Genomic DNA, 16,220 nt, shown 5'->3' on the forward strand with positions numbered 1-16,220 from the left:
TGGTCATTTCAGTCGTTAGCACATTTGGGATGATGTTAACGAAATGATGACACTAGGAAGAAGAAATTAGAAGTGTTTCTTGCTGAGGATGTGGGTCAAGTCTGGGACAATCCACTGGGTATTGCTTCAGCACAGGCCAAATACTATCATTACCCTTTGTCCCAAAAGGATCTTTCCTTCCATCTCACGACTCCCATAAAACCTGCTACTGCTTCTCTCAGGCCACCAGACCGAGCTCAAACGAGGTGAATAAAGGTGTGTGTGTGTTCTTTAATCCCTTCCACTAATAGCCTATGTGGGCTTCCCATGACAATGTGTCTGCAGTTGCAGCATGGAATTAGCCAGGTACACGTGGTTCTGTGGAGGGGTAAGCAAGCTAATGCACTGCGAGACAGAAACGAGAGCTGATCATCTCCCCAGCGTGATGCCTGCAACACAGCTGCTTTAGGACTTGGGCTTAGCATTAGAAAGATCACATGCAAGTGCAGCTCCTTCCATGTGCACATTTTCCACTGACTGCTGGAGGTCCTTGTCCTAATTTAAGGAACTGAGGGCGGTTTGTTAGAGGAGGAAACAACAGCCGACTTGTATAAATTAATATGGGCGGGCGGAATAGTGCTGTGTTGAGAGTGCAGCTGGACAGGCCTTCGATCACATCCCGATTCCTCTGCGCACCCCATGCTGAATTACAATTCAGACAAGATGCTGAGTCAACTACAGCAAAGCGAGCTATGTGATGTGTCCAAAAACACGCACTGCACAAGGAGGAAAGGAAGCTAAATCACTGGCGAACAGTGACTGGAAATACATCTCAACAACAGCGGCGTATGCTTGATATATCCAGAATGCGCGGCGTTGCACGAGAAAGTCCAGTTTTAATTCAAAATACGGCGCCGATTCTGCCTCACCACGCCACTGTGAAATTGCTCCATCAATCCACGCAGCCTTTTCCCCGGAGGTACAGTCAAAATATTCAGCAGTTCATTTGTGTTGCTCATTCAGCAAAGAATTCATGTTTTACATGGGCGGTACAGTCTCAGAGGGACCAATAGTTGTTGCAGGCAGCAATGAATCAATTCCTACAAGTGAATTGTTGTTCATGCTAACCGACACCGGCAAAAGAGACAAGCATGCAAAACTTCAGAAATGTGTGCACGCACACACTCCTTCGTCAGATCTGAAGGCAGATCAGAAATAAACAGGGTTTCGCACTCTTGCAACAACACAGCATATAAAAGTTATATGCCTTGCACTTTGGAAGCCTTATTAACATTTAATAGATCCTAGTCGAGGCCTCTCAGAGAAAAGGTGGATTTTGAAAACATGGAGAACAGCCTGCTGTGGCTTTACACCCTTTCAAAATGCAGCAAACAATGGGTTTTTGAATGCACCACAGCAAAAGGTCTCCTTTTCTTCCTTTAAACCCAGAGGAGTTAATTACGGCCAACAAAGAGTGGATCATGTGCTCAACAATATGGCAGTTGTATGAGTAGCCCATAACTCCACTACGGCTGTTTTCGCTTTTATGATGCTGGACGTGCTACAATAACAGAACAGGATGTTCACCGGGTCTGTGCTGCACAAGTTTCACAGCATGACACGCACATTGTTTTAGGAGATCAACACCCAAGTCCCATTTATAATTCATCATTTTAGCTCCAGTTTTCTAATTGCATTTACAAAGATAGCAAGCGGACGGACTCTTGCTTTGTTTCCCCCTGAGCTTGCAGTTATACTACACCTGTTTTGGGGTCGACAGAGAAATATGGCTGTCCTTGTAGGATACTGTAGACTATTCTGGCACTGTTTCCGTAGGTGGGGTCGTCAGCATCGCTCGCCGTGACTTGAAACACAGATGTGCCTGAAAACAAACACAGCAAAAATTACTTTCTGATAAATGCCGTCCGTCTAAAAGGCATTCAGCTGTTAATGCGAGTGCGTTGACGTGTATCTAGCGGCCGAGTCTGGCGAGTTCCAATCCAGGGATTTGGTTTATGCTCTGCATAAAACCAAAAATATGAATGTTAAAGGGCAGAGAAGAGAGTTACAGACTCACAGCTTTAAGAATATAATGCAAAGAAACAAACATGCTGATCCAGCACACTTTATAACTACTCAGATGGTCTTTTTTTGCTGCCCTCTGCACAAGAAAAAGAATATAGGTTAAAATTAACATGACATACCGTGGTCAATTATGTCATGACAAAATAACTGCACCAATGAACTGTCAACATGACATAAAAGACAGAAATCATACCAAAATATGTTCATATTTTAAATGCAGCGTGCAGCTATGTGGATAATTACTGGACAAGTTTCTAATCTTCCCAGTCAAATGGGAATGTTTTGCAAGAAAAATTGCTGATTTTTTTTCTTTCTTTCTTTTTTTCCCCCCAAAAACTTCCAATGAGGCTCACTCTTCTGTGAAAAAAAAAAAAAATCTGTGAAAAAGCCTCTGTGGTTCAATTTAACACTTCAAGTGTTGCTCACACAGCATTACAGGCTTCATTAACCCATTGTAATTACATAATGAGTGCATTGTAATTGCACTACAGCGTTATTTAATGCATTAGTATATATACGGACTGTGGTATGATTGTGTTAGGGGACCCGTGAGCAATGTGATACATCTCGCAGCCAGTAAATCTTCTGGACACTTGCTTTGTTGTGTTCTTTTGGGAATTAAACTAAATTAAACAAGTGAAACTCACTCCACCGTGTCTTACCAGACATGATTTATTTTTTCTTGGAAAGCATGAGGAGCAGAGTGAAATGTCACCGATAATGAACCATGCACAACACAATGTGCTGTCAAGAAACTGCACTGGGAATTTTTTTCGACAGATTTTAGGACCTTTAAAAGCTTACCTGGTGCCAAATCATCAACCTTAAATTGCTCCGTTATTGGCACGGATAAAGGAATACTTATTAAGCGTTGATTTTACAAACAACATTACAGAAATAACTTTTTTATTTAACTGCAGAAAGAGTTTCATATCATGGTACAGTTCTAAACGACTGTAAAACGTTCTTGGCTTTGTTCAGATTGCACTTCAGCTTAAGTGCAATAAATGCACTATACATATTTCGAAGCATTTAAGAGATGAGAGCAACATTAAAAGGTCTGATTGTACTCATTAAAAAGTGAACAACACTCAGAGCGCAGTCCTTTTTTTTTACAAGTGCGGCAATACTCTGCTGGAAACGTGGTTTCCGAGGGTGAATGTGCTTTGCAGTCACTTTCATGATCCAGGCTGTGCACTCTGTCAGATTACAGTCACTTTCACGCCGCAAATAGACAAAGACTCAAAAGGTAACCACAAGCTAACAAGCCCAGCAGGAGCTCGGGACTAAGTAGGAGGCTGGAAACCACTTTAGCACTAACTTCTATCAGCTGAAACCATTAGTTAATATTATGCAAATCCTTGCAGACCAAGGAGTTCTTGGACTTGTTTCAATGCTCCAACAGTAAAGCCCTTGTGCAGTTGCCATCCGAAATCAATAGAAGTCAAGTGTTAAAGGGGAACTCATATGCTTATTTCCATCTATATTATTTTATTCTAGGAAGCTGTGTAAAAGAGTATCTTTTCATAATTCATAGCTTAAAAACGAAACTTATAGTATCTTAAACTAGCTGTTTATTCAGACGCTTACATCATCTTCCGTTTCTTTGAGCTGATCAGTTAAAGCCTGAGAAATTATGTCCTGCTGTTATGATTTAAGAGTCACACACTGTGTCCCAATCACAGTGTGTTTCGATCTGTATATCTTCATCTGACCTCGATGGACTCTTTGCTGCGACTGCAAAACATTATTTTTAAAAGATTAAGGATGGTCTCTGAAACTCAATTAAAACAACTAGGTTCGCAGCTCCTTAGGACATCACAAGGGCGTGAGCCCATTCCTCCCTGCTTTATTTGGTTGTCGATGCAAAAACTAGGCACAAACTACTGGGTAAAAGTAAGTTACTGTGAAATTTGACAACGCACATTTTGTTTTAGACCGTATAAAGATGAATGGAAGAACAGCTCCTCAAAAGTGGGGACGGGTATCGTTAAAGTTTTATCTGATACTGGTGCCAAATTGGTACTTTTGAAACGGTGCCTCATGCTTAATCTATCATCTGTTAATCTATTATCTATTAATCTATCATCTTTTTAAGGATTCTGTCATTTCTGTCGTTCATATAATGAAACAGCAAAGCTAAAGCATTTGAGTCAATTTTTCTGAGATCAGTTTTAGTTTGAAACAGGATGTGACATCATGATGACAACCAGATGCCATGCCAAAGGCTCCAAGATCATGAGCTTTGAAATAAATAAATAGTATTGCAAGTGAGGTGACAGTCTATGGTGCATACTGAAAATATGCAATCTTTCACTTGCATTGTGTTAAAGACTTTGACACTTACATGTGTGAGCACTCAACGTTAGGTCCAATAACACACATTTAATCTTAACTATCTGTCTAAACAAGCTACTACATCTGAGTCTTTAAACCACCATTAAGCTGTGGTTTCCCAGAAGTGAAATGGTTGACTGGAAAGCAGAGTTACCATTTGCATTGAGACACGTCTCAACTGGGAAGCCTGCGGTATGAAACCGATACTCCTTTCATCTAGCACTCACAAAATATAACTGTAGCTTCGAATATGGAGGTATGAAACAGTTGGGCTACTTGGCACGTGCCCAGCTAATCAATTTCGGCAGGAAAAAGAACATCACAACCAATTAGCTGCTACACTCCAAGACAGCCCCTTCCTACACTTGGGAGCCCCGGTATTGACAAACGCGGGGGGATTAGTGCTCTGGAGTGTGAGGACAGTTGATTGTTACAGCCGATTTAGCGCGGCAGACGCCGAACCGAAGAGGAATCACTTTAATGGACGTGAGCAAAAAAAAAATATGGGGAAAAAAAAAAAAAAAAGGCTAATTATTTTCCCCGTCACAGCCCTTGATTTCTTCCTCGGGGTCATCAATGGTGATTGATTCCTTTTCGTGCAACTGACGTTGAAGTTTGCAGCGAATATTGAAACTTTAAAATAAGTAGTCTCGTTAGGACTTAAAAATGGGGTGCCAAGAAACCACACCTGAATCTGAAAATAGAATAATTATTATGCCACAGCAAATATTGTTCTACAAGCCACCAGAACATACAGTGCAGCTTTCTCTGAAGAGATTAAGCCGCGTACGTGACAGACCAAAGTTAGAAACAAACACAATGACTGTCAAAGTTGTATGTGTGTCAGGCTTGTCTGTTCATGAATATTCATGAATGCAACCAGAGAGATATTGACTGTTTATAAAGAAGGCGCCTACAGGTCTTTTGGGGTTTGCATATTTAATGTTTTTTTTTTTTCCACATTTCCATCTTCTTCCCGCACGGTGCTGATGAAGCCGCTCATTTTCCATTTGAGATATTCTTCAGTGAGTATTTCAACTTCTCTCCAATAACTGCTGAGGTTATCCTAGACAGAGTGATATGTATGGAAGGTTTCCTACGAGCTGACAGCGCCATAAATCCACTGTGTTATGGTATACTTGAAGGAAAATCACTATGACAGCAGTTTGGCCACCACTTGGACAACCTGTGTTTTGAAAGAGCACAGAGAAATACGCGAGTGTCACACTTTAGAGCTATTGTGCTGCGAGGCAGAATCCACTGGACTGGGCGGCTTTTGTTCACCCGAGCTAAAAACAGAACGGGAGAGTAAAGGAATAAAACATAGATGTTTGCCACATGACGCTGTGCAGACGAGGAGCCGCTCTGAGTCTCAGCAGAGGTGGATGGAGGCTTTACTTTCCGGCACGATTCCGAAAGGGCTCCACTGTCTCGATGGCAGGGATTGCTGTGGAAGCGCTATTGAGTGCTTTATAAAGACCTGCCCACCCGGGAGGGAAACCATCACAGCAACCAGAAAACAAAGATGAAAAAGAGGACTCGGCTGGCTTACAGAGGATCAAACATTCTGCGGCAACATTATCACACTGAGGGCGAACCAGAACGCTGCGCAGGGTGATAACATGTCTGATTGCGGTTCTTCGCGCTAATGCCGTCTTTTAATCCATCTCGCAGCAGCAGTTGGTCAAGAGTCTTTTTGGGAGTCAAAGGTCTCGCCATGCCGTTTTTCTCTTTAACCGCTAGGATAAAAGGGATTACACACACGCAGAATATCTCAAAAAGCAACAAACACAACACTCAGACGCTCAGACGGTTTTCTCATCTCTCAAACCATTCAAATGAAGCCTCAGTGCTATTGACAGCGGAGAGCAATCATTTGAAGGCCCAGTTTATTTTGTAGCACTACTCACCCACTTCAGACATCTCTGGCACCGTAGCTACAAAGGGTCCATCTGGAAATTTGGGCGCATTGTCATTGATGTCTTGTACTTTGATGATGAATTCCGACTTTGGTTCCAGGGCTTCCTCTGTGTTGCGGTCCAAGGCTTGCGCATGCAGGACATAATGTGATTTCCTCTCCCGGTCCAGACTCTTAGTGGCATGAATATCTCCCGTCACTTCATCGATGATGAATATAGTCCCAGCTCCTTCCCCGCTCAGAATGTACCTGACAGATCCATCACCTTTATCTGAGTTTGAGTGAAGCTGCAAGGAAAGCCAGACAGAAGGTGTGTGAATACAGAGAAAGGAACCCTGCCACTTCTTATGGCAGATCTAGTTAAAGGTTTCAAAGTATGATTCACAGTTGTACGGCTCACAATGGCCTCAGTGCACCGCTGTTCTTCAAAAGAACCCGCATGAAAAGGAACTCGGATCAATGTGCCGTTCATAATAGTGCCGTAATGATCGTTTGATAGTCAGTGGGCACACCACAGATCAGGGTCCCCCAATTAATTTTAAATAAGGGGCGAATATTGTGGAGCAATCGATTTGGGAGTTTGGAAATGTGGATGTGCATTTTTCACAGATTAATCAACAGAAAATGTATAATTCTCATAAAAATTATCTGTAGTTCAATTCGTAATCCATACGAAGGCATGGAGTAGCAATAATTCGTTGCCAAGGATATTTAAAAACATCTGTAGTTTCACCTTTGCAGCATTACTGTACTGGTAGCCCTTATCCCACATTTCAGCTTCAGAAAACTCCCAACATCTAACTCAGGCATTACAATATTCACTATTACTCTCTCAGGTATTACTTATCCCAAGCATCACTGAAGTAATGCAATCTTTGGAGATTAAAGGGTTTTTGGGGAAATCCTTAAAAGGCTGTTATAGATGGAAGAGTGCCGCCTTTCTTTCTCACCCGGAGACAGAGGAAGACCGAGCCACTTGTTCAGCCATAATTGATACCAGGAGGATTAAGTCTTTTGTGACAATCGCTCAGCCAGTTTCCAGTTTTGAACTTTATGAAAAATATTTAACGTCACCGTATTTCAAAAGCAAGGCGCCGTGGCAGCATCATTATTTTAAACAATTTCATTTTCAGCCATGAATAAAACATGTCAAGACGCTCTTTGCATTTTTTTGCATTTTTTCTTATCTTTAGGGAAACGTCACAGTCGAACATAACGGGAAAATCAATTTTTGATTGGGAACATATAACATACTAGTGGTGATACTTTTACATTTCACATCTATAGACCCACATCTACCCGGCGCTGCGAACGCGTCTTTGAATTCAAAAAGCACGCCGCAATCTCGTTCCGGGCAAGATACGTGCAGGTCTTTGGAGAAAATCTGATGTGCATGCCTGCTTTGAACGAAGAAACAATTCACACCGCGTATGGAGACATTATGCTGCAGCTTCTCCCAATATAATAAAGCCCACACACAGACACGGAAAAAGACACGGATATTATAAAAGACAATGTTTGCAAACTAGCAAGCTGTACTGGGGGAGAGAAAATACAAATGCAAAACGACACGCTTACCGGTGGAACTGGTTCACCACATCAAAGTTAAATAACTCTGAAGTAATAAATCACAATAACAACGGTGGCTTCAATTTCGTTGAAAGCCAATTAGCAGCATCTGTCAGATATAAAAGAGGTCGGACGCAAAGCAATTTCAGCTGAGCACAATCACATCACAAAGAGACGGAATCATCCGAACTGCAGGTGCAATCCAAAACAAATAAATTCATGCGATTTCAAGTTTTAAAAAATTCATGACGAACACGGGCCAACGGAATCACAGGCTGAGACTCATTTGATCCCAGTGATGTAACATTTGCAGTGATGCAGCACAGAGACAGTTTAAGCCTTGGGTGACTCAACATAGTTTGTCTAATGCACTAATTCTGGGATTCATACGGGTTCAGAAGAAATCATTTGGCTATTTGCTGCATTATTTACTCAGTGTTTGTGGCTTGCGTGTCATAACCCTGGAAATATTCATGTGCGTAGTGCGAAATGAACTAGTAGTGAGTTTAATAATAGGCCAGCCCACAACCAATTTCTTTTTCGTAAACACTTGTGAAGTCTGTGAACTGGGACACTGCTTTCGAGTGAACTAGAGGTGAAGACAAGACAAGTCTACTTTCACAGTAACCTAAATACCAAAGCAATTCATCATTATGCTGGTTAGTTTGTTGAGAGAATTAAAGACTGCACCCAGTGTCAACCAAGCTTCATTACATGTGTATGTGTTTTTTTCTGTCATTGTGTCATGCAATTAATTACTGTTTCTGCACTGGTAATCCTCCACTGGCCCCTTCATCAGACACCTCTCCAAGGAGACATGACCCGACTAGAAAAACCTGCATACTTAAGAAGGTGCACAAACGTACGGACGCAAAAACCCACGGAATAACCTTGTGTCAAGGTTCTGTTTTCGCCAACTGTGCGTGCTTTCTAGTCACTTGAGAGTAAGCACAATTACAGGAGTAAAAATCTATATCAAAAATGCAAAGCACCCCATTACTAGTAGTCTTAAAAAGTACGGCCACACACATGCACCGAGAGGCGTTATTTAACATGTCGAACAGCGGAGGTCCTCAGGCCACGTCTAATCAAACCCTGGACTCGCAAATAAATTACTAATTAGAAAGCCTCAGCTGATTGCAGGGCTGACTCTTGATGAGAGCTGACTGTCTTTTCCGTGGCAAATATCAAGCCTGTAATTAGGTAAGGAGTCAAAGATCCTTTTGGATCTGGTAGTTAATCAGTTGTTAGATTGTACTAATATGAAACACAACCTGCAAAGCAATAAATAATATGAATAATAATAATATAATAATAATGATAGTAATAATGATTATTAGCAACACCAATCAGCCAAAACATTAATACCACTGACGGGAGTAGTAAATAACTTTGACCATCTTGTGATTAGACAATGTTCTGCTGGAAACCTTTGGATCTGGCATTTATGTGGATCTTACTTGAACATGTACCATCCACCTAGACCAGATCAGGCAGGCACCCCCAGCCCATAGCAATGACACTCCTTGATGGCAGCAGCCATCATCAACTCAAAACAGTCAACAGTGTTGACCTGGCCTCCAAAGTCACTAAATCCCAAACTGATCAAGGGTCTGTGGGATGCACCGGAACAAGTCTGATCCACAGAGATCCCTCCCCTCAACCCATAGGACCCAGAGGCCCAAGAGGCCCCCACCAACAACACTGTGCTGTCAGACACCACAGGACACCCTCAGAGGGTCCATGTCCATTCTCTGGTTAGTCACAACTGTTCTGCCCACAAGGGAGACCTACACAACATTAGGAAGGTGGTCATAATGGCATGTTATATATTAGTATATATTAGATATATTTACACATCAATAGCTGCGTGTCCAGGTCCAATTACCTTGTCGACCTGGGTTGGGCAGCTGTAGTTAGATAATCAATTGTGACCAATACATTTAATCATTTAAAGACAGGGCATTAGAGTTATTGCTTAACAACAGTCCACTTTCCGGCCAACTACAAGCATAGATCCACTTCTGTCCGGCAGCACTCTGCTCCACCTCATAAACGTAATTTTGCCTCCAGTGAAACTGCTAATTTGACCATTGACTTCCTTCGCAGGACTCAATACATCATGCTGAGCAAATGATGCATACGGTGCCTATTTCAAAATCTATGGGTGATAAAAGTGTCAACAGGTTGCGGGCCATTACACAAACATTACCAGCTGAGGATATAGCAGTGTCACATCAGCTGAAAGTAAAACAATGTCAGGATACGGGATCTTTAAATCAGAAATACGCTAACTAAGCTATTAGGAAAATGAGATAGCCTAAAAATTCACATGGTGGCCATTTTACCCTGAGAGGTGGGGAACATTGAACGTCATCAAGTGTTGGAATGGAAAGGAAAATACAGGCAACTAGATTGGAGCTAAAATTCACAATTTTGAGGGTTTGCTATGTTAATGTTTGCTAGCCAACATGACGTTTGGAATCGACAGCAGTCAGATGAGAAATCAATCCAATGGATTACGCCAACGTTAAAGAGTAACTAAAGTAATGCGCTTTCACGATTAACTGAGCCACTGACAGTAATGTCACGGCAATAAAACAAACCAGCATTCCTGGCCAACCTCTTCATGCCACAAAAAATACTCAGTGTAAAATTCTTGGTACACACTTTGTGAAGCATGTAATCTGAATCTGTGGTTAACCTATATATTTTTGAGGCTTGTGAAAAGATTAAATTACACTTGAACAGTACCGATAGCTACAAAGTCACTGAACGCAAATATTTTTGTCTAACATTAGGTACTGGGTTGACAAACATGTTATTTTATCCTGAAATACAGCCTCTCCCAGGTTTTCACTGGTCATTGTCTTTTCAGCCTCGGATCAATGGAGGAGTGGTGAAAATATAACGTTTGTTGTTGAGATTGTGCCTGTGGACCTGGGCCTGCTGACCACCAACTGCGATTTGTTACTCTTCCTATGTTAGTGCTGCTAGGATAGACCACAGATTTCATGATAGATGTGTCTATCACATCACTTGATGTGATATTCTGATCTTTCATTGACATGTTTCTAGGGTTTACAGAGAGGAACAGATGATCCACAATCCAGAACCCCATAGATGACCCAGCTACAAAACATTTCTTACAAGAATTACAGACCAAAGTTACCTTTTTACCTTCAAAGGTCTGCATATGATGTTAAATATTCTACAGACAAAGCTATAAGCAGCTAATTATATTCATGTTTTAATGAAATGAAATAATAAAATAAATGGCGGCAAGAGGTAAAGAGGCCAATTACACCATCGGTCCTCTGGAATTTTGCTATTTCATTTGACTAAATATAAGTCAAAATAAAGCTAAGTAAATGTGTTAGCGTCTTCAGACTGTAACACATTATCACAACACTGGTACAATGCTTGCATTAATTATACATGCACTCCTGGCATGGCCCATATGGAGCAGGTTTCACATTTCTGACACCATGCAGGCAACACTTAAGCGCCTCGTTGTTAGCACCACTGCCGGCTTGGTAAAAATATCTAAGAATGCTACCATCATCCTCGCATGTTTTTGGTTGAACATATTCTTAATGACATATAAACAACAATATGAAACTGCCACCACCACGAACATGATAACCAATTTAACCATAATGTGTAACTTGCTAGATTGAATCTGGGGTAGAGACCCCCTGGCTTTGCTGTTGCCCCGACACTGCTTTTAAACAGGGCCATTTATATTTCACACATTTCCCTCTCTGATTGTACAAAAAACAGGCTCGGGGCAATTTTCTGTCACACAATCTCAGGAAAAAAAAAGGGCTCCATTTCTCTGCAGAGGCAGCTGCTGCTGGCGCATTCTGGCTCCAGCGCAGAGATGGTTTATTTATACTTCATTCATTTTGATCACACAGAAAATTTCATGATGGCCCGCCTTAATGCAATTAGCGTCGATTTTGTTAAACCACAGAGCGGGCCGATGCGAGTTTAACATACAATACAGCAGGGGTGTGTGTGCAGCATGTGTGGCAATGCAGGAAAGATAGGAAGAAAGAGAAAGGAAAATGCCCGCGCTGTCCAAGCTGTGCAGTAAATAATGGATAGAAAAATATGAAAATCTTTCACACATACTGATCGGAGAAGCCAAAGGAGTTATGAGGAAGGTGAGATATGACCTCTGCAACCTTGTTTTGTCATCTCCCCACAGAGCCTTTGAGGAATCCTTTTCATCCACAGGGCATCAAAACAAGGGATTGTGTATATCTCCCTGTCTTTATGGGCGACTTTATTAAAGACTGGTGGAATAGATGACTGGCATGCGGCTGCTGGCTGGCAGCTGGCAATGCATTTCTGAGGAGTTTAAAGAGATCAGCAGAGTCTGGGGCTTTAAAGCTGCATGGCAAAATAAAAACACTCCAATCGCAAAGAGGACCAGACTCATAATTTCATCATATGCCCACAGGAGCAACCTGGGAGAAAGTGTATCTTCTCATTATGTTGTCAACAAGCTTTGTTTTCACTGTTTGGGTTGTTTATACTCATCACTCAGCGCCGCTTTCAACTGTGCTCACAAGTGGATTGGTATGCACAGTCGCACTGTTTACCTTTGGTTCTGTTGTGCCACTTGTCAGGTGTCAATTACAAGAGGGGATCTGATGAAAAAACAGTTCAAATTGTGAGCGATGCATTGCGTTGTTTGATCAGATTGATAGGTTCATTATCAATTGATATTTTCACCACATGCACAGATCAAGCATAACATTATGTGAATGGACGTGGGCCTTCTGAGGGCGTCCTGTGGTGTCTGGCAACATAATGTTGTTAGTGGGGCCCTTTGGGTCACATGGGTTGAGGTGAGTGGCCTCTGTGGATGAGGCTTGATCAGTTTGGGATTTAGTGACTTTGGAGGCCAGGTCATCACCTTTTTCATGTTTTGTTTTTTTTGTTTGTTTTTTTGAGTTGTTCCTAAACCGTTTTAGTGCCTGTAAATGCTAAGGGATGGGGTAGCCTGTTCTGGTCCAGGTCTTGTCTAGGTGGGGGGTACATGCCTAAGTAACATCTACACGAATGCCAGGTTCCAAAAGTTTCCCATCCAAACATTTTGTTGTCACAAGATGGTCCATGTTATTTACTTACTCCTGTCAGTGGTCATAATTTTCTTTTCATTTTTGGATTAATCCGGGGATCATTTGTTGGATTAACCATTTCATTACTTGCTTGCAACCACCTATTACTATCTACTTACTATGGCAGCGAAAAGCCTCACAACCCCTCACCTGATAAGGCGTCTCTCAACTGAACAACCCATTTACTTGAAATGGTCAATAATATCAAAGCAGCCCTCTCCACTGTACACCAATGTGCTGTAGCAACCGACAAAACAACACACAACCACATCAAACAGAGCAGTTACAGAAACGGATGTCCGTATCAGTCCCCATCCACCTTGTTCAACCATAGAAGATAAAAGTCTCCATTTATGGGATGAGAGCATTTTGGTCTTGGTTTAGGCGTAACCACCATGCCAATTATTCTGTTCCTGCCACATTTTCTGCTGAACAAATTGAGAGCCGAGTGGCGACCAGCTTCTGCAGCAATCACCCAAAAGGTTTAGAAGTGGCTGCAATTCAAACAGACAGAGCTTGTCCCCAATTTCAGGTAGAAAATGACAAAGTCTGTGAACCTTAATGGAGCTTGAACAGTGTTTCTGGGAAGGGACTACATGACATGTAACACAGTCTTCAAAATTACATGGGGCTCGCAGTGGATATGCTTTATTAAGCGCCATCCTGATACGTTTGACCTTCATCTGCTTTACTCTTGTACTTTGCTCTTCTTCCCTGGCTTTGTCCTTTTCATTGCAGGGATCCTGAAAATGTATGTCCCATGCTGGATCGCATTACTAGTCAATGCCCTTTGGAATAAATTGGCCGCATTCAGTGTACAGATCAAAATAATGTTTGTGCCTAGCTCTGAGAGTTTGTTCTCTGCTTTAGTAGTCACAGCTACCCTGATGGGGCAGTGACTATGGGGCAGACTGACGTGCATCACTCACTCGCAATTATACACCAGTGGAGTTCACACCACGAGCAAGGAGCCCAAGGACACAACAGACAGACTAGGAAGTAGAAACAGCTCTACCGTGAGCTGCTGTTTCCCAAAAGAATGGCGTTTCATCTCCCTGAGAAGACGGTTGAGATTAAATGTAGGATTATGAGAAGTGTATGAAATCTAGGCTCAGGATTGAAATACAACCACATCTGCTACATCACTGCGAATCGACCCCGTGTATCCATCAGCGAAACGTTAACTCGAGGACAGGGCTAAACACACCTAGAGGCTGCACTGGGGCACAGGTGCGGCAAGTAGCTGCATGTGCATCACCGCGAGCTGCAAGCTCGACACCGTTGTTTATCTCTGTGTGCGCTTTATTGAGATTTCAGAACTCTTGAAGTCAGAAGAGAAGCACAGGACAAACATTTACTTCGTGCCGTTTCAAAAGAGATTCATAAAGCTGCCTCGCTTTTATGTGGAAAGCAGGTCTTGGTGATGTATAAACAGGATTTGAAGGTGAGAGTCCGGGGGAGAGGAGCATTTATTCCATCAACAATGTGCTGTGGGGGTGAGGAGAAAGAGAAATGAAGAGGCTATGCACCCTAGCTGATGATCAGTGTCTTGGCTTAATATTTGTAATTAGTGACGGGGGGTGGGGGTGGGGTGGGTTCGTTTTTTTGATTAAATCTCCGCTCTTACACTTCACTCAAGAGGACTTAATCACTTTTTATGTGGGTGTGCTTGATTGTCTGATTATCACCACATTTTGGCCATGCTCCCTCCCAATCAACTCCTCCAAGCACCTTCTCACCGATTGATTTGTAACAGTCACAGTAAACCCTGATGATGGAGCGCCCGCCTAATGACCATACATCAAGAGGAAGTGATGAGGGGCGTGCTGAAGACATGCACATCACGGAGACCCGCCCCGGTCGTTGTCCTCTGCGGGGAGAGACAGAACGAGTTGTTGTCTTCTCAGCACGATGGTTGACTTCTTGATGTTCGTTAATGAGATTATTAGAGTCCCGGAAGCGGTTCTGACACTAATCTAATGGCTCTGCCTCTAAATGCTGCTAAAAATTTGCATGTTTTGAATGAGACAGAAAGGGAACTGTCAAAAGAGCAGCTTTAGAAAACACGAGGCCTCAGCCTCATGCTCAGACGGTGAAAGCAGTGAAAGAAAATGGTTTTAGTCTCAAGTGTCTAATATGTTTGAACGTTTCAGCTAAAGGACAGGGGAATGCACTTTGGAAATTACGCATGCCTGCCCAGACAGCAGACGTGTTATTTCCCCCGCAATTGTCGGATCCGTGAGAGTTTAGCAGTAACTCACTTGGCTTCACTCACTTTATGTCATCTTTTTGTTTGGACAAAGTGGGACTTTATTAGGGATTTTGGCAGCACTTCATAATTTTATTTCTGATGATCCAAACTGCTTCAAACATAGTGAGATCAGCTGATCTGTTTTTACTACACTGTAGTTTACTACACTGCATGTACTGAACATTCAAGTTGGTGCCATAAGAATTATTTATGCAATATTCATGATATTCAGCCATAGACTATAAATAAAGAGGCAGAAGCTCTCAAAAGTGAAGCCAAAGCAAGTAGAGTTCCCTCTAGTGGCTGGCTGCAGTAAAGGTCATAAGCTCCACCTCCTCCATGTTAGTCTTTTTTTTTCTTTTCCAATAATAGTTTCCTTTATTTAAGTTAATATTATACTGATGCATGTTTAAGTGTCATTTTTTTCTTTTAAGTTTAGGTTTAATTAGTAATTTGACATTATTGGACATTTGACATTATAAGTAACAGGATATGACCTGATGAGGACAACTAGTTGCCATGTGTGTAAAGGCACGTGGGGACGAGTCATCGAAAACTCGGGACTGGGGCCGCATCGTTCATATTTATATACAGTCCATGTTCCAATCTGCACCAATCAATAGGCCATGTGTCAAGTTAACAGTGGATCAAATGCATGTTGGGGAATTTGCTCCACAAGCCATCCCTGTCTCTCTATGGAGCCTTGTAGTGTCTTTCAGCTTGTTCTTTTGATTTTGTATAGCATCATCACTAGAGGTAGCTCAGCAAAATGCTACCTGCCCAACAAAAAAAAACAACAGGTACACAAAGGTGGCCACAAAGGTGTGATTCTTGGTTTCAGCTTGACTTATAATTAGGCAACCATCAGCTTCACTATATCAAATTCATCGCTTAAAAATATTACTATGGCTGAGGGACGTCCCCAAATGAACAAAAATCCAAACATACG

General features: G+C 42.1%; 1 protein-coding gene across 2 annotated transcripts in view; it reads right to left on the reverse strand.

The window, feature by feature from the left end:
• LOC124995911 (cadherin-18) overlaps nucleotides 1–16,220 on the reverse strand; it is a 100,010-nt gene that overhangs the window by 40,802 nt on the left and 42,988 nt on the right. For both annotated transcript variants that reach the window (XM_047568671.1, XM_047568670.1), the window contains exons 3-4: nucleotides 6,312–6,606; nucleotides 1,742–1,861 (exon numbers count right to left, since the gene is read on the reverse strand). In XM_047568671.1, coding sequence (XP_047424627.1) covers nucleotides 1,742–1,861; nucleotides 6,312–6,606 — 415 coding nt within the window. The remainder of the gene's footprint in view (nucleotides 1–1,741; nucleotides 1,862–6,311; nucleotides 6,607–16,220) is intronic.

The sequence above is a fragment of the Mugil cephalus genome, chromosome 18 (assembly GCF_022458985.1).
Source record: "Mugil cephalus isolate CIBA_MC_2020 chromosome 18, CIBA_Mcephalus_1.1, whole genome shotgun sequence".
Taxonomy (NCBI): domain Eukaryota; kingdom Metazoa; phylum Chordata; class Actinopteri; order Mugiliformes; family Mugilidae; genus Mugil; species Mugil cephalus.